The 19,426-nt window shown below is 39.3% G+C and overlaps 1 protein-coding gene across 2 annotated transcripts in view; it reads left to right on the forward strand.

Moving 5' to 3' along the window:
* caln1 (calneuron 1) overlaps positions 1 to 19,426 on the forward strand; it is a 64,405-nt gene that overhangs the window by 40,657 nt on the left and 4,322 nt on the right. For both annotated transcript variants that reach the window (XM_087851188.1, XM_087851187.1), the window contains exon 5: positions 14,671 to 14,827. In XM_087851188.1, coding sequence (XP_087707314.1) covers positions 14,671 to 14,827 — 157 coding nt within the window. The remainder of the gene's footprint in view (positions 1 to 14,670; positions 14,828 to 19,426) is intronic.

The raw sequence follows: 19,426 nt of genomic DNA on the forward strand, positions 1-19,426 counted from the left end.
TCCACCTGAGTTTTCAATGCTGACTTTGAATGACAGCAAGCAGTAATCTCTTCATGCTTAAAAAAGAAGCCAGTGTTGTAGTACCAAAAACTGTAGTTCTTCAGCCTAAATGGTTTTATCTCCATGTGAAATTTCCCTGTTTGTGACCATTTTTATTCTTTTGAGCCTTAAAGCTTTGGGCGTGGCCATTGTGATCGACAGGTACGCCATTACAGGTTGCTGTAGCCAATCACAGTGGCTCCACTCCCTGAATAATAATAGTAAAAATAATAATAATAACTTTATTCAAATAGGACCAAAACATAGAATTAGTGCTTCACAGTTTGAATAATTCAATTTCAATTCAATTTAATTTAAACAGCGCCAAATCACAACAACAGTCGCCTCAAGGTGCTTTATATTGTAAGGTAGACCCTACAATAATAGATACAGAGAAAACCCAACAATCATATGACCCTCTATGAGCAGAAAGAAAGAAAGAAAGAAAGACGCCCTTTTAACAGGACGAAACGTCCAGCAGAACCGGGCTCAGTGAGGGGCGGGGCCATCTGCCACGACTGGTTGGGGAGAGAGACAGAAGATGGGAGAAAAGACACGCTGTGGAAGCGAGCCAGAGATTAATAACAGGTATAAAAGTATACAAGTAATAAAAGCTACACATTAAAGATAAGTGTATGCAACAAACACACACACATAATCAACCACATGGCCTCACATTCATTCCAAAATACACATACACACAACTGAAATGAACCTTTCAACTGTCTTTGGGCTGTCGGTGCCTTTTAGAGTGTTTTTTAATTACCTGATAATTTGCTGACTTCCTTTTTGGGCTGTAAGCTACACATCAGTGTTCCAATTTTGGTTTGTGTTATTTTAGTCTGCTACTTGGCACTTATTAGCAGGTATTAGTGTCTGTGTGAGCCAGTTATACGGTCTTTGGATGCCGCTTATTAACCAAGTGTTAATAAGTTAGCACTCCATCTTCATTTCTAAAATTGTCACATCAGTCTCCTAAGGACAACAGAATGCATCATGTCAGAGGGGCTACTTCCATCTGTAGTTGGCACATTGGTTTTATTGGTTGTTGGCTGTTTTCATTTTTCTTTTTACGTAATCTTTGGGAACGCTGACACTTTTCTCGAGACACCTCACCTCATGTTGCTATTGATTATCAAGTGGCAGGTTGCAGTAGGAGGATTATGACTTTATTTGTTGGTTAACAGAAATATATAACATAGAATACGCTGTGTACAGTGCTCAGTACGACAATTAATCGTAGTAAAATTGTAGTGGCCAGAGGGGCCGATGGCGCGATATGGCAGCCTCGCTTCTGTCAGTCTGCCCCAGGGCAGCTGTGGCTACAACTGTAGCTCCACCAGTGTGTGAATGTGAGAGTGAATGAATAGTGGCATTGTAAAGCGCTTTGGGTGCCTTGAAAAGCGCTATATAAATCCAATCCATTATAAAACTTCAAAGCCTTAAACTTACTGTATCTACATCCATGCTGTTCGTGATGAACACTATATTGCTACTGTACTGTTGAGTCAGGCTGATAACTTTTCTTCTCTTAGTTCTGAAACAAGAAAGCTGCTGTTTGAAGTTTTGCTGCTCGTGGAAAAGCAGCATCAAGCACCCTCAGGCCTACTGCTTCAACTCTTAATTTGATTCCTGCCTCTGCCTGCTCCCTTCATCATTTGGAGCCTCGTGTTTTTTGTTTTTTTTTGTGTACACTATGACATTTTTGTTCCTTTTTCTTCATCCTAACTCACGCTCCTTATGTTCCATGTAGCTTTAATTATGTGTGAGTCAGCTTGGCTCCTTCAGTGATTCACTTCATTACAGCTCTTTCTCATCCACGATGCAGCTCTGAGAGGTGTCAGCACCACATCACTGTATTTTCTGCACAATTGCTTGACTTAAAATATGCACAAAATTGCATGTGTGTGCGCACACACACACACACACACACACACGCCGTGGAGGAGCATTTGTGTTATTGAGTGTCCAGAATTTTAATGATGTGTCTGCCAATCAGAATAAATTTCTTTGACTACGTTACTCTGACACTGATTTACTTGAGGCGATCTTATTCATTTTTATCTACCAAGTAATCACAGCGTAAAGCCCTATTTAGATATATATGGAGAAAATCATTTGTCAGCTAAATGTAATCAAAAAGACATAGGTCTGTTTCCCACTATTCATCATTTCACAGCGCTGTACTTTTATCCTCCGAGCTGCACTTCAAAGTCCCATCAGGCCTGCAGACAGAAAGGATGAAGAGTGAATATGGATGTATAGGACTTCAAAAGATTTGCACCCCATTCACAAAACCTTCTTTATTTATTTATTTACACAAAATAGTCAGAGTTCAGGCGTTTTTACAAGCCAAACTCACAATACTGCATGAATTTGCATTTCCCCTTGACTTTTAAGTACAGGCTTGGTGATGCAGTCCTTGACATACTGAAAAAGAAGACCTTATGTGACATTTCTTTGAAGATTATATTAATTTCTGCAACACAAATAAGCAGGTGGATAGACAGATCTCTCAGCTTTCCCCTGCATCTACAATGACGTTGAATGTTTTCTTTGGGGAATTATTACATTGGTGCTTCTCCAACTTTTTCCATGTTACAGACTAAAAAAGCAAAATAATTTTTTGTGACAATCTGCAAAATTTTCGTTTTGCAGTACCTTATAAACTGTATAAACTGAACTTAAATTGAAGGTTTCGATAGAAGTTAGAGTTGCCTATGTTGCGCTAGCCGATATAAGAAAACTTCTCTCAGTTTGGATCGAGCTTTAATTAGATTTTTCTATCACTTTAAGATGAGAAATACAATATATAACCAGTTGTCCTTTAGCAGGGGTCCTGCTACCCCATGGGTTTAATTAAACCATGTTTTAAACTGTACTATCAGCTATTGAACTGCAATTCAATGCCAACACCTCTAAGTAAAATTGTGCTTATGATTTATTTGGTTGTTTACATTTCTTCCTCATCTTTGTGTCTCTCGCTGTACTTAGCTCATTCTCTTTTATCTCTCGTCCCTGCTGTCTCCTCTGTTGTTCATTCTTCTGCAGTAAAAGGTAATGAATTACATGAGGCACACCACATAGATCCACTGAAAGCCAATAATGAGGGCAGTGACCCTCAGGCTGCTCCTGTAGTCTGCTCCAGTACAGGGGTTAATGGGAGTAATCTCACCTTGATTAACCATACTAACAGTAATTGGCTATTGGAAGCTTTCTAAGTGGCCTTAGGCATTTTCCCTTCTTCCCTTATTTTCCTCAAACTGTCTGTGAAATAAACTGTCTAAAGTCTGCTGTCCTGATCCAAGTATCATGCCAGGATTCGCAGACTTTAAGTGCCTAATATGAACATTTATCTGCAACTGTTCAATCAGATATTACTGCTTGTATATGAAAAAGGTGTAAAAATTCTTAGGATGAGTTTTTTTTGTTTTTGTTTTTTATCTACCATGTGTTGGTTGTGGGGCTATAATGAAATGTGCACTGGAGCGCCGAGGTTACAGACGTCAAGACAGAAGTATAAGAGTCTCACTGCAAGTCATTTTCATCAGTTTCATCATGTGGCCAATGTTTATGTAACTTCAAAACACTACATGACTGGTTCCAGAAATGAGCTACAATTCATTTTCCCGCCTGTTGTTACCCTCGTGGCACGTGTTATGTTTTCTTTTGCTCAATTAATCTTCTGGCCTTTGACGGCTTGGTGACGCAGCGGTAATGGAGACATAAATTTCTCCTGAAGGCTTTGGGCCTTTTAACGGAAACAGATAGGCCGCAGAGATTGATAAAGACGCTGAGCATTCATTTTAACGGGGAAGAGAATGTGTGCATGTTAGACCTGGGTGTTGAGCAGAGGAGGGCATAAATAATTGACTAAACTGAATTGCCTTACAGGTTGCATACCTTGTTTTAGTGAAGATTTCTATTCTCTTTACTTTACGCTTCCAAACTGCACCATCCCACACTGCAACAAGTGTACCTGTGTGTAGTCACAATGACGATTGTTGAAGGGTCTCTTAATAAGGTGCAGGGTAGAAATAAAGCAACCAGCTTTTGGATGCCGTCACTTTTCTCTGCAGTAATTTATTTACTGCTGTCAGACTGACGTTTTAAGATCAGGGGCTGAACCTGCTTGAAAACACAGCTAGTTATTTACAGTGTCAGTCAGACAAAATGCTTCCACTTCTAATCCTCCTTTTCTTCTTTTTGGTTTCCTCATCATTAGCATTTATATTAATAAATTGAAGCGCTAATCAAAAACGTCTATAAAGTCATATGATTTAGTCTTCACTGAAATAGTTACACAGAAATCACACCTGTAAGTTTGTGGAGTTTCATCTGTATTTAACATAAAACAGATGTGCACCATCACAAGCTTTGGTTGTTACGGATGTAACTGCAGACTCCGTAGTGGAGGAGTCTGTTTCCATTTAATACTAGTTGGATCAGCACTTAATTCACAACCAGTGTGAAAGTGTGTAGCGGCTGGACTGGAACTCAGTCTTTCTTTGCTTTTTCTTCTTCTCCCTCTATCTCACTTCCCTTACCTTTGATTTTGTTGTCACTCTACGGCTCTTGTTTGTTCTTTCTTTATCACTCCCGGTCATCCCGATTACACCGAATCGCTCCTTATTTAACAAGAGAACTGCCTTTTTGCTCACACTCTGACCTTTATTAGTTTCAGTCTTCAGCTCTGCTTTTGTTTTCTTTCAGGAGTCAGGTTTTTTTTCCATTTTTGTTCTGTAACTGTAATTTAGTTTAGAAAAAACATTTAATTTTAAAGGTCTGTAATTTCAATGCTTTCTTTATTCCCTTTATTCTAATTAGATGCATGTTTTGATGGTAAGCCTTTTTTTCTGAACATCCTAATTAGGACGAGTATTTTAATTTTCAGATTTAGAAAATTTATATTTTTAAGCGGACATGATATCGTGAAAATACTGAGATTTGGATATATGAGTAATGGATGAGTGTTTTTTGTTTTGATTTTGCAGACAGTGCAGCACAGCCCTACAGTGTGTAGGGAACAGCTGGGAACACCATACGTGCACAGCTGTTTGCGTATAAACCTCCTTTCAGTATTGCAGGTGTGTGTGATCTTGCACTATAGAGGCCATGCCAGGTGTCTTAATCAACTGTAAGTTTTTGTTACTTACAACCAGAGATGGGCAGTAACGTGTTTCTTGTAACGTGTTACTGTAATCTGATTACTTTTTTCAAGTAACGAGTAAAGTAAGGGATTACTATTGCAAAAACGGTAATTAGATTACCGTTACTTTCCCGTAGGAATGCTGTGTTACTGCGTTACTAAAACCGTGATTTTTTGCGAGAATGTCTCATGACAGTGACGTAAGCGAGTGCGACATTCGTGACAACAGCTGTGTGCAGATCAACAATGGATAATATATCGAGTGCGGGAGAGAGTATGAGCGTGCAGCGTTTAAAGCGTGGAAGTACTGATCTTAATTTGAGTTTGATTCCATAAAAAGTGACAAAAACATTAGCGTCAGTTGTGCGTGGGAAGAAAACTTCTTTTTACGGCAAAAAACCCCCTAAACTTCCAAACAAGCACCGAGTAGCTACGACGTAATGGGAAACTCACAGAGAAACTCGTGGATTCTTCAACTGACCGCTGCGGCACACCTGCACCAGGGTAAACCTCCGCCAACCCTACTCCTGCTTTACAGGTGAAAATAGAGCAAAAGGACTGCTAGACCAAAGGACTTTATTTATTTTCTGCTGTGTTTTACTTGCATCTATTTGAAAGAGTGAGTGTAAACACACAAAAAAAATTATTTTATGTGCTGGAATGTGCAGAAAATAGGTTTAAATATTAAACAAATTTCTTCCAGTCAGAGAATGTTGCATATAATTAAATGTTTGCTTGATGCATAAAGTTAAAAGATTAAAACTAATAAAACAAGTTTTAAAAAGAGACTTTTCCATTTGATTACATTTTGTATGATGGATTATGTAGAAAAAGTAGAATTGGGCTGAAAGATCTATCACTTTATCACCTATTCAGGTTGTAAATCGTGTTTTTAAAAAGTAACTAAGTAACTAAGTAATTAATTACTTTTGAAAATAAGTGATCAGTAAAGTAACGGGATTACTTTTTTGGGGAAGTAATCAGTAATTAGTTACTGATTACTTTTTTCAAGTAACTTGACCAACACTGCTTACAACCATTTTGTCGGACTTGGAAATCACATCACATATTTGACATATTTGAAGCCTTGTCTGTCAAGCTTCTGTACAATTCTCCCCCAAAGTCCAGAACTTTCCTTTTTCCAGCTTGGCAACAGCATCCACAGATTACATGATCAGTTTCTGTTACTGTCACGTTGCCCTGCAAAAAAACAAACCAAAACAACAAAAACCCTGGTGCAGTCAGATCCCTGGAAAATCACCACCTCACACTTTCTTATAATCAGCCTCTGACAATACACTGAAATGAAAAAATGAAATCTCTTATTTCTATAGATAGTGTTTAAATTAAAACAAGCATAGAGCATGTTCTTCTGCATTCAAATCAAACAGGATTCAAGGATGTGCCTCCTCAGCTGCAGCATGTTTTAAATGGATTAATATTTCTACCATTTGGAAAAAATAGGACTTGCAAGTTCATTGCATTAGATTTACATTAGCAAATGCATATAATTGGATTCGTCAGTGTGTGGAGAACGTTATCTGTAGCTCTATAATTTGGCTGTACTGCAAAAGGCTGAACTCAGCAGATGGATGGATGCTGGCTCTTGGCACCTTCTCACCGCCTGTGTGTGTGAGCAGCTGAGTACGCCTCATTTACGGGTGTAAAGACGAACATGGCTTTCTCCACAATCCCAAATCCACTTTGCGGTCTTAACAAATATTCAAGAGTTTGCAAAAAGTCAAGAAATTCATGGTTTAAATCCAAGGTTAGTGCTTCTGTATGTGTGGGCAAATACGATCTCAGTGCATCTCCTTACACTGATTTTGATGAATTTTATGGTAGTTACAGTTTTAATGAACTTCAAGACTCTTTTAGTGAAAGTGTTTCTAAACCTTCTCACAGTGACTCAGATATGTTATAGTACAGTTATAATATACCCACTGTTCCCATGAAATAATTGAAGAGAATATTAAAAACAGAAAATCCACATTTTGAAATATAACCTGTCCACTTCTTAATAAGTAACTGTATTATTTGAGTCTTTATGACACCTCATGCATTTATTAAAATGGTATAAAGTTATGTCAATGCAGTAATATTATTAGTGGTGTGATTATAAGGGCCTGTGTCCATTTTCCCTACTCAAACATTTGTCAGTTGAAAACTTTTGGAAGAGAGTGCACTTCTCAATTTCTCCCACAAACCAATCAAATTCAAAGATGAGTGGGACTTATGTTATCAACACTGTAAACAGTTTATCAGCATTATACACTGGACCCTAAAGTTCTGTGAGTCCAGCTATAATAAACAAACTCAGTCTCCCTTGCAAATAGTTTGCATCTGTTCTTGCTGAAATGCTATCTTTGAACTTTAGCATTGGAGAAGAGGAAAACCTGACAACCACAACAGGTGGTTTTTCACACGCAGTGTATGTGGTGCAGCATGGAAGCGCGATGATTAGCACTGTTGCCTCACAGCAAGAAGGTCCTGGGTTCAAATCAACCATCTGCTTCTGTGTGGAGTTTGCATGTGTCTACGTGGGTTCTCTCCGGCACTCCAGCTTCCTCCCACAGTCCAGCGACATGCAGATAGTGAGGTTAGGTTAATGTCAGTGTGAATGTTGTTTGTCTCTGTTAACCCTGCGACAGGCTTGTAGGTTTAGGAGTCACGGTTATGATATATCCCTTAAATCAGCGGTCCCCAACCCCCGGGCCTCGGACCGGTACCGGTCCGTGAGTCGTTTGGTACCGGGCCGTGAGAGTTGAGGCTCAGGTGTGAAATGTATAGTTTTCAGGGTTTTTATCGGTTTTCAGCGTTATTTTGTTATCGTTTTTATCGTTTACTCGGTTTTCCTGGGTCTTTTCACGTCTGTTATGAATAATTTTTCTTTTTTTCGGTACTAGTTTTATTTTGTTGTATTTATCCGCAACACCTTAAAGGCCGGTCCATGAAAATATTGTCGGGCATAAACCGGTCCGTGGCGCAAAAAAGGTTGGAGACCGCTGCCTTAAATGGTGGTTTGGTGCGAGTAGCGTTTTTGGTGAGCTCTTGCAGGGTCGGTCTTTTTTAAATTGTTATCGGGCACTTTTTCTCTGACTCGACTCCAAGCGATATCTATCTCATTTTAAAATAGTACATTTTTTGATTTTGCTCACTAAAATGCCACCAAAGCCAACTAAAGGAGGAAGCTCGGTCCGGCCTCACCTGCGGCCTGCTTCTCCTGACTACCCTTTTACCCGTCCTGAATCAGGGACTGCGGCCCAGGCCGCCACCAATAGCGATGTCAGCGCTCTCAAAGCGGTGCTGCTTTCGGCTCGCCGCGAGGGCTTTGCCGCTACACTTAAAACGGAGTTTCAAGCTATCCTTGGTGAAAGTCTTTCCTCCATTAAGTCCGAGCTGCTCTCCTTCAAAAAGGAATTAAATGTTCAAAATGTAATTGTAATGCCTGTGTAACATTTTGGTTTAATAACCCCTGGATTTCTCCGTCAGTCATACATGGCTTTTAAAAAATATGCCAGTTGTCCATGTTGGATCCAGACCAATCAACATAAGGTTTATTATATATATTTGATCTGTTCATTTACTTTTACCAAAGCTTCTTGTGCTGTACAACACGTATCTACCTTAGAGTCTAAAAGTTCCCAAAAACGGGGTCCTGCAAACTTTAGTAGTCCATGAGTTCCTTCAGTTTGGACACACAAAAGAGGAACATGTCTTTCAAGAGTTGGAACAGTTATGAAAACTTTGCCAAAAGCACCTAACAGAAATGGTTCATGCTTTAAAGATTAGTTCAAAACCGCGCAGTAACATTCCTGCTATTTGTTACCAGACATTTTTCTTCTCTTTAAATATCAACAATGAAAATGTCAGTTCAATCACAGGATTTTAATGATCACGTGAATCTGTTTTATCCCCATCACTCTGTCACGGATTCAATTCATTTCAATACAAGGCTCCTTCTGAGCTTTGACCACAGCAGACCTTAACAGTATGTGACATTTCCAACTTCTCCAAAGTCTCCATTAAAGTTCTCTGTGCCTGAGGCATGTGATTGCACTTCAGACTGAACTTCTCAGGAGAATGTGTAACAAAGAAGACTGAAGGTTTCCAGCGTGGGCTCCAGTATGAAGCTGTAGGTCACAAACCACTGGGTGTCCTACTAAAGGTCTTTTCTGTGGGAGTCACTTTAGGTTCAGGTGTGTAATTCTTTTCTACTCCCCTTTCTTTCACCATATTCTCCATAAAGGTCAGTCCATGCTTGAATGTGAATGTAGGTTGAGAAAGTCTGTGGGATATGGGAAATGAAAATAAAATGGCTTTTTCTTATCTTCTACTGTAGTGCTCTGTGAATAGAGCTATCCTCTGGCTCATCCCTCTTCTTGGCAAATGAAGTTCTGCCAGTCTCTAGATGGGTGCCAGCGATGCCGTCTTTATTGGGAAGCGAGGCCGCATAAAGGTTGGGTAAACACAATTAGGCTGCCGACCTTTTCCTTTGGGGGGGAAGTAACACAAAAGTTGGCAGTAACTTTAAGTGGCAGATGCTGCAGGGGCACTCCAGGTAGATCTGTCTGTGTAGTACAGATCCTCTCTCTGTTTTCCAGAGGGAGATGCGAGGAGAAATAAACAGAGCTCTGCAGTCTGTGAAACATCGCATCCATTTCTGAAACAGGAGGCAAAACATCTTTTTATGCTGCTGTACATGGTGGCTGATGTGAGATTGTTGCTGTGTGAGCTTTCCAGTTAGGACCACAGCAGCAGCAGTGTCCTGAAGAGAGCAGGCGCATGAAAATGATCAAGTCTAACACATACAAAGGAGAATGATGGGTTGTGAAGAGGCTTGCAGATGCATGGCTCTGTTTGGGATTTGCTAGTTGGTTGCTTGGAAGAGTATTAGCTGAACGGCTGGGATTATGGGCTGAGCTTGACTTTGTTTCCTGCCTAAACTAATGCCATATTCTATTTAGTCTCACAAAAAGTTTCTGTTTGTTTATGTTTGTCAATACTGAACTGTGGGGCTCTTTATTATCTGAAATGTATGTTCAATACTAATGTAGAACAGCGGTCCCCAACCCCCGGGCCTCGGACCGGTACCGGTCCGTGAGTCGTTTGGTACCGGGCCGCGAGAGGCTCAGGTGTGAAATGTATGTCTTTTTTTCGGTACCAGTACTAGTTTTATTTTGTTGTGTTTATCCGCGACACCTTAAAGGCCGTGAAAATAATGTCGGGCATAAACCGGTCTGTGGCGCAAAAAAGGTTGGGGACCGCTGATGTAGAATACTTTGAGTTTGGTGGTCAACAAGGAGTCAGTGTTTGAGTTTCAGTGGTCATCAGAGTTTTTTCTGCTTACTGTGTTATTCTTTTAAATGATTGATAAATTTTATTATTTTATTTTTAGTCTAGTATAGAGTAGAAAGGAAGATGGGTTGTATGTGAGGGGGAATGGCACATAGAAAAGCACCTGGAGCAACCTCGAACCTGCGGTGCAGCACTAAGGACTAAAGCCTGCACAGCATGGGTCACCTGTTCAACCAGGTGATGCATCGTGTTGCTCCTTCTGTCTTTTCACAAAAATGCAGTAAAATGAAGAAAATCAAATAACTGAAGAATATTGAAGTATCAGTTGTTGTATTGGTATAAACCTTTAGTTGTACTGGTGGTTTCAGGGTAAATATTTAGTAACTGTACCTTCTTTTTATGGGTTTGTTTATGTTTTCTGTCACTGTTATATTTACGTTTCCACTGGATTAAATGTACCTGCTTTTAAATTACATTTCACAATGTATGTGATTTATTAGTCTATTGTTGCATAACTTTATTTTACTTTTGTCTTGCCAACATTTACATTTACGTTCACTTTTGATTAATGAGCCGGCAAACAAAAGACGAAACATTGACCCAAAATTTTAATTACCTCTGATAATGAATCTTCATGAAGGCTGATTAACATTTGAGGTGTGATTGGTGCGAGTGTTCATTAGCTCACTCTGTAAAGGCTGAGCGATAACAAATTGCATCGATGGTAAGTGTCCAAGTGTGATTTATGCAATTATCTACTCAGTGGGCTTGCCAGAAAGTCCAGTGAATGTTATCCTTCACTCTCTGGACGAGTGTCATTCATCATAATATCACCGAGTGCACCAAACACAATCGGGATTTGGTGTTTGTAAACTGAGATCAAATGTGTTGAGAAGCTGGATACATTTAGTAAATCATATAAACTCTATATGAATGAATACATATATGTATATGTATATATGTGTGTGTGTGTGTATATGTGTGTGTATATGTATATGTGTGTGTATATGTGTATATGTATATATACCTACCTACCTACCTACCTGGTGGTTACCCTGAAACCACCAGTACAACTATATATATATATATATATATATATATATATATATATATATATATATATATATATATATATATATATATATATATATATATATATATATATATATATATATATATATATATATATATATATATATATATATATATATATATATATATATATATATATATATATATATATATATATATGGTCTGTGAAGAAGCTCTCTGGAGTTGCTTGACTGAACCAGAATGGAAACCTTTCTGTTTATACTAATAATGATGTTAATAATAAAAACTGTATTTGTATAGCAGAGAGAGATGTGGTGTTTCTCACCTCGTTCACAAAGTTTCAAAAACAACATGAGCCTTTTATGAGCATCAAAAATGTGAATACGCATTTACATTTCTTTTTTATGTAAATGCTTATTAATGTTGTATTTTCCATCATCCTATTTCCTGTTTTTGTTAAAAGAATGGGATCATTGTTGATTGCATATTTTTGATATCACCAGGTATTCGAACCTTATTGTTTCCTCACGCACATACTTCACTCTCTCTTCACTAGCATGTCTGCATTAAAGAAGACAGATCGGGGACTGCTGTAGCCCAAGGTCATTCACTCTCTCCCCACTTTCCTGTCTATCCCTCTGCACTGTTCGGTCTCATAAATTAAAAAAAAAACAGGAGACCAGGATTAACACTCATTCAGCTCCTGAGACTTGATGAGACATGATTCCTTATCTAAGAACTGTACTCTCAGCTTGTACATTATATGTTTATTACAAATTGATGTGTCGTATTTGGTCATTTTACTGTGTCAGAGTTTGAATTTGTGCACTCCATACTAACACATGAGGCAACAGAGCAGGAAAAATGAAATTATTTTGTAATAGATTAACTTGGGCCGATGTTGTATTTTGTTATTAATTATTTATGTTAATTAATTAAGTTTTTTAAAATATTTGGTTGGTTTAATATAACAGAGTTTTCTGCTTAATTTTTTTTAGGCTTATAAAGATAACAGTGGAACTTTGTAATTATTTCACTGTTATCATTGTTGTTATTGCTACTATTTTAATGAAGACAGAGCTGGTGTCCCGTTAACGTTGACTTCCTAGATCTCCTTGTGCTTCTGCCTTTCGTAGCTTTTTATGCTCCACTGATTTGGCTCAGCTGTTGTTACACAGCTTATCAACTTCAGGGTCATACTGGGGCAGTTCCCATCCATGCATGTCCTGGGTACCGCGGTGAGTGTGTAATACAGATAACAGAGAAAAGGCCTAACCACCTGATGTGTTCAAGGCCATGGTATTTGACAACAGCGCCGAAGGTGATAACCATTGAGTAAAGTAGTCTAACCTGTTTGAAATGAATGCGTGGACCATTTTCCCAGTTTGAGATGAGAATTTCAAAAACTTTCAATATGTTTTGAAGTGGGGGGGTGGGGGTGGGGATAAATATGAACGCATTGTTGGAACAACAACAAATATTTCTGGTTTCTGCAGAGCTACAGAGAGACCATCAAAACAGAGTATTCCTCCAGAGTAGAGAGAAATAGTACACTGACAAAAAAATCTATGCATATAATGTGCATTTATAGATTGATACAGATGAATATCCTCTGCATAAGAATGGTAAGATATATTATGATTTCTTTATGATAGTACAAAGTGCGAGTGTGTAAAGTTTAAAGAGTAGCAGACCAAGAATTGACCCTTGCGGAACCCCTCATTGAATTTTTATTTTTGCAGATCTAAAGCTAATAATTGAATTGAATTGAAACATAAAATGTTCTGGTCCTTAGATATGATGAAAAGCAGTTATGAAGGCTTTGGATTAAAATATCATAATCAAGAGTGTGGAAAGGCAGTGGTGAGATCAAGCATAACTAAGACTGAACGACTGTAACTCTTAAATAATCTTTCTCACTGCAGAATGATGGACTTCAGTTTACTTGTAAGGTAATTACTGATATCTTTCCTCGTTAGCATTGTGTTGGCACACATCTGAATCCACCAAACCTGCAAACTGCTAAAATGTTTGCTTTTATAGAGGTGATACTTGCTGATGATCAGTTAATTAAAGCGAATTTGATTAGCAGCATCTGGCAGCTACTCATGTCTTAATTCCCATGGAGGCTGTAAGGATATACTTAATACCTAATGACATGGTGTAATATGTTATCTGTTGTTAATCTGATGTTGCACTTACCAAAATTTAAGACCAGAATAATTTTGTAATATCCTGATACATGAAACCTGGGAATTGAAAGCAGATGTGTTTTGCTTTTACCACGACTTTCTTAATCCATTAATTCTTTTCTGTAGCTGTATAAACTAAAAGTGTTACCAAATTTTTATTCCTACAGTGTGCACAAACAACATCAATATAGGAACAATATACGTTGCCTTTGTTGAAAGTAAATATCAGTGAGTTTATACAAGCGTTTAGACGAATTCAGAGGAACTCGCTGTCCTCGCAGCTGGCTCGGGACTCGCTGCTCTTTGTGATTTCATTATGAGTCAGGTTTGTATCGGCTCTGAAGCTTTTCTTGTAGCAGAATAAAAAGCAAATTAAGTTATCCTACTGCTCCTAAGTAAAGCGCTGCTTTCCAGCAAAGCATCACTCGCCAGCGAGATCTTCTTGATCTGACCTTCAGACACCTCTGGTTTAAAAGTGGGTGTGTCTGTAAACACTCAAACAGAACCATAAATCAGCCACTCTTTGAGCATAACTCTACCTCGTTCAATTTAATCAATGCATCAGCGTTACGCAATGCTCTGATTAAAGTAAATGTACAGGAGTGACATCTGTAAGATGCACAGGGACGTACTGGAACATGAAGAGTGATTTTATTCATTTGAACTTTTTGTCCTTTCTTACAGGGAACATCACTTATTGTAAGTCGCCCAAAGCAAAAATCTACTCAGATTTATTTAATTTTTTTGTACTCCACAGCTTAGGGCGATTGAGACTGTATTTGTAATGTTTTATTGAGGTTTGCAGTCTAGTGGAACTACTAGTGGACGGATTGTGTCACGCACTACCCTGCCAGGCACGTACGGCAAGCTTATTTATGTGAAGGGAAAATGGGCTCTTTCTTTTTTAAAAAATCTCCTCCTCATCTCTTTCTCCCTCAGTTCGACATGCAGAGAATCACCCTGGAGGAGCTGAAACACATCCTGTTCTGCGCCTTCCGTGACCACCTCACCATGAAGGACATTGAGAACATCATCATCAATGAGGAAGAAAGCCTAAAGGAAAACTCTGGCAACTGTCAGACAGAGTTTGAGGGAGGTGAGCTGAATTCCCCGAGCTGGCTTTGCACATAGGCACGAAGATATATATGCTGGCGTGTGTGTGTGTTGGGCTAGTCATGTGTAGGTAGAGACCGAGAAAGTAATCCATTCTGTCAGGAAGAATTTGAGCTGTCTCATCGAGATCTAAAGCCAACACAGTCACAGCACACCTGCTGATTTATTAATTTGGGGGCTTTCGTGGGAACTGGTGTCAGCTGGTCACCTGTTTAGAAGCGGCACAGATAAAATATACATGAATTCACTCTGCAGAACTAGCCAAGATCCATCCAAGATTCATGGCTATCAGAGCAGCAGAGCGTATTATAAGACTTTCACTCTTTTCATAAAAACAGGAAATGCAATTGTTTCTTTCAAAACCATTTAAAAAGTTTATTAAATGCCAGGTTTGGAGTCAGATTTGATGAATCATCCCTTTCAGTCATCTCTGCTTTGGGTGCTGAGAGAAATACATTTTAAACAGACCACAAAGTGACTCAATTTGCATAAAACATTTGCAGTTTGAAATGAAATGAAACTTGGCAGTGTTTTGTCACAGCACTCGGCATTCAGGCCAGGCAGTTCTGAGCATGTATGTGGGGGGGATCGTGTTAATAATCATCTGTTTGGCTGTAACTGAACAGATGCTCTGCAAGCGAGAGATATGTTCAGGCAAACTTTGTTACTAGAATGTATTTATCTTCTGCTCCCCACTTAAAAAAGCTTCAGCCTCTTCAAAACTGCACATAAAAAGTTATATTTTGGAATTTTTTCCCAGTTTCTCACCTAAAATCACGTGTCAGCTTTGTTACATTGTTACATTTTAGCATGTGCAAATTAATTGATTCCATGTATGTTTTGAAAGCAGATTAAAAAATTCAATTCAATTCAATTCAATTTTATTTATATAGCGCCAAATCACAACAAAAGTCGCCTCAAGGCGCTTCATAGATACAGAGAAAAACCCAACAATCATATGACCCCCTATGAGCAAGCACTTTGGCGACAGTGGGAAGGAAAAACTCCCTTTTAACAGAAAGAAACCTCCATTTCTAAGCTTTTCAGCGCCGAGTACAATGACCTCAGTTTTATCTGAGTTAAGAAGCAGAAAGTTAGTGGCCATCCAAGTCTTTATGTCTTTAAGACATTCCTGCAGTTTAACTAATTGGTGTGTGTTATCTGGCTTCATGGACAGATAGAGCTGGGTGTCATCTGCATAGCAGTGAAAATGTATGCTATGTCTTCTAATGATGCTGCCTAGGGGAAGCATGTATAATGTAAACAGAATTGGTCCTAGCACTGAACCCTGTGGAACTCCATAATTAACCTCAGTGTGTGAAGAGGACTCTCCATTTACATGCACAAATTGGAGTCTATTAGATAGATATGATACAAACCACTGCAGTGCAATACCTGTAATACCTACAGCATGTTCTAATCGCTCTAATAGGATATTATGGTCAACAGTATCGAATGCTGCATCTATTGTGTTTCAACACCAGAAACATGACTTTTAGAAGCACAGAAATCTGAGTCATAACACCAGCAGCTCCTACATGTCCTAAAGCAGCGTCCCAGCTTGCTTCGTTATGCAGTGAGTCTGCGCTTATCAGTCTCTTTGGTTAATACTGTGTGAATGAAATTCCAACGTGTTGAGATTTGTCTTTCTAGCCCGTTTATATTTCTTCTGTGGACCAAAATGACTCGCAGAAGCAAAAGAGACTTTAATGTCTCTCACAAACACATGTGCCTGTGAATAAAATAGGGATTTACTAGGCCAACACTGGTGTCACTGAGAATGGACAAAGATTGCACAAGCACTTTATCAAGCTCTCAAAACTGGTGTAGAGTGATGACAACATGATGACCCTACTAGGTTTATGATTAAGGCTGCCCACTGCAGAATCTATTGAGCCCAAGGTCTTCAAGTACCACCTGCCACGCAGGGACACCAAAAAAGTGCTCAGTCATGGAGAAATCGATACATCAAGTCACGGTTTGATTCATACTGAATACGATTCATCATGCTACACTTGTGCTTATTACTTCAGCTTTCTGATATATGAGGTAGCGCAAGAGGCATTTGATTTCCCTCTGGCTTTTCCTCGTTCTGGATCAATATGGTGGGAGGCTGAAAAACAACTGGAAAAAAATGTAACCACTGATCCATAGAAGTTCACCAGACGCTGATTCATTGCTGAACAAATTGCACCAATAGCATAAAGCGCGGAGAAACATGCTGGAGCTGCAGCTGCCATCCGCAGAGTGCCACTTGCAAGTGTGGAAATCAACTGCGGTCCATGAATGTCACAGCTGCCTCACAGGTGTGGAGATTTAAGGGCATATAGATTGAATCTCTATATTGCATACGCTGGTTAGTTTGTGCACTTGCGTTATGTAAGGTGTGATTGCTGACTTTTTCAAAATATCAGTGTTGTTGTTGCTGCTTTCAGCATAAAAGAAAAATCCCCCTGGAACACATTTAACAGGTTCAACTAAAAAGCAACTAAATTACGCAGCAATTCCCAGTTTAGCCCTCAAAACTCTCTTTTAACTCGCTTTCCTTTTTTAATGCATTTATCACCATTTTGCACCGCAGATTCTGCTGAAGGCTTTAGGGCGATTGTGGCTCAAGAGTTGGGTGTTTGTCTTGTAATCGGAAGGTTTGCCGGTTTGAGCCCTGGCTCGGACAGTCTCGGTTGTTGTGTCCTTGGGCAAAACACTTCACCTACCGCCTACTGGTGATGGCCAGAGGGGCCGATGGCGCCATATGGCAGCCTCGCCTCTGTCAGTCTGCCCCAGGGCAGCTGTGGCTACAACTGTAGCTGCCTCCACCAGTGTGTGAATGTGAGAGTGAATGAATAGTGGTCAAAGGAGCTTGCAAAGAAAAGCGCTTTTCGTTTTGCAAAGAAAAGCGTCTGGACTTTTTTAAGTTGCATGAAGACGTTTCACCTCTCATCCGAGAAGCTTCTTCAGTTCTAAGGTCAAAAGAAGCCTCTCGGATGAGAGGTGAAACGTCTTCAAGCAACTTAAAGAAGTCCAGACGCTTTTCTTTGCAAGCTCCTTTGACTACGATGACCTGGATGACTGAGAACCTTCACAGACAATGAATAGTGGTATTGTAAAGCGCTTTGAGGGATTCCAAAAAGCGCTATATAAATGCAATCCATTATTATTATTAAAGCATTTTGTGTGCTTTATTAAACCTCAGCTCTTAAACTGCAGCCCACAGCTTGAGCTGCTCATATTTAATTTGTGACAAATATGTTTATAATATTTATTATGACAAATCATACTTTTGCACCGCCGTTCTTTTGTAGCCATGAGATTGGGAATCTATTACCTTTTCAATATTTCTTAAACCTTCTTGATTAAAAATGCATGGTGTTTACAAGCAGTCAAGCACACATTTACTTTTCTGCAGGAGTCGATGTATTTTGACTCTCCTGAGTACTGAACAAGAAGAAATGTTGCTAGGAGCTGAACAAATACAAACAAATACAGAATCACTGCATCATAGCCTGCAAATGCTCTTTGATTGTCTTTTAATTGCAGTTTGGAAATCAACATCACAACAGTAAAAAGTGGAAGTGTCATAAATTAAACCAACACAGTATGTCTGTCAGCTAAAGTTACCCCGCTGGATAAGGACAGACGGATGAATGCATTAGTCAGCAGCCACTAAGCCACCGAGCACTTTATTACCTTGAGACCACAGTGGCCCGGAGAAAGTCCTGTGTGGATATTTGGCAGTTGTATCATTAGGCTGGGCGGCTGCAGAGGTGTTTTACGAGGCCGACATTGGATTCAGTTGACTGGACTTAGAACGATTGTCTAGACCACAACTCTCCTCCCATCTTCAGTCCAGCAGCTGAACACATGTTCTTTCCATTTGCCTGCTAGCTCATCCTCAGAGATGTATGTGAAGGATTGGGCAGATTTTGTTTAAGCAAGACTTAACCCTGAACTCTATTAACTCCATAAGATTTAATTGACTTGTTTGGAGCTGGTTGGGGATAAACTGCCTTCAGACGTTGTGGTAACATTCAACAATCACAGGCTCCTCTGAAGAAGACGAAGAACTTAAAAGAAAGCAAATTTATGACTACAAAGCCTGGGAAGGCTATGAAAAAGATTTAAAAGCACTTCCAGCTTGCAATTTCCACTGTCCAAAATGTCTTTAAGAAATAGTAGCTTAGAGAGATGGTGGAAGTCGTGAAAAAATGGGGAACAGGAAGATTTAGCTGTCTGAAGACTCATGCCGCACTTCTCCGCTGAAACTGCAAAACAATTAAAGATCATTTCACCTGCCAGCAGTGCCGTTTTGTAACGCATGAAGACTTTCATGTTGTGTCAGCAGTAGATTAAGATTTAGGGAAACAGGTTTATGGAGGGTAATACTGAGCGGAGAGTGATTTCTCTACCAGCTCCTTAATTTCCATCTATGTGACACAAATGTCTAACAGATGACACTGTGAATGTGAGTAACTGTCGGTGTCAGCATGCTGTTCCTCAAAAGAAGCAGCCAAAAGATTCGTTCTTAGAAAACTACCCTAAATTGTTTTTGTACAAGGAGCAAACCACATTTAGACTCTTCACT

Source organism: Neolamprologus brichardi, chromosome 14, assembly GCF_056152115.1.
Source record: "Neolamprologus brichardi isolate AB-2024 chromosome 14, ASM5615211v1, whole genome shotgun sequence".
NCBI classification, from domain to species: Eukaryota; Metazoa; Chordata; class Actinopteri; order Cichliformes; family Cichlidae; genus Neolamprologus; species Neolamprologus brichardi.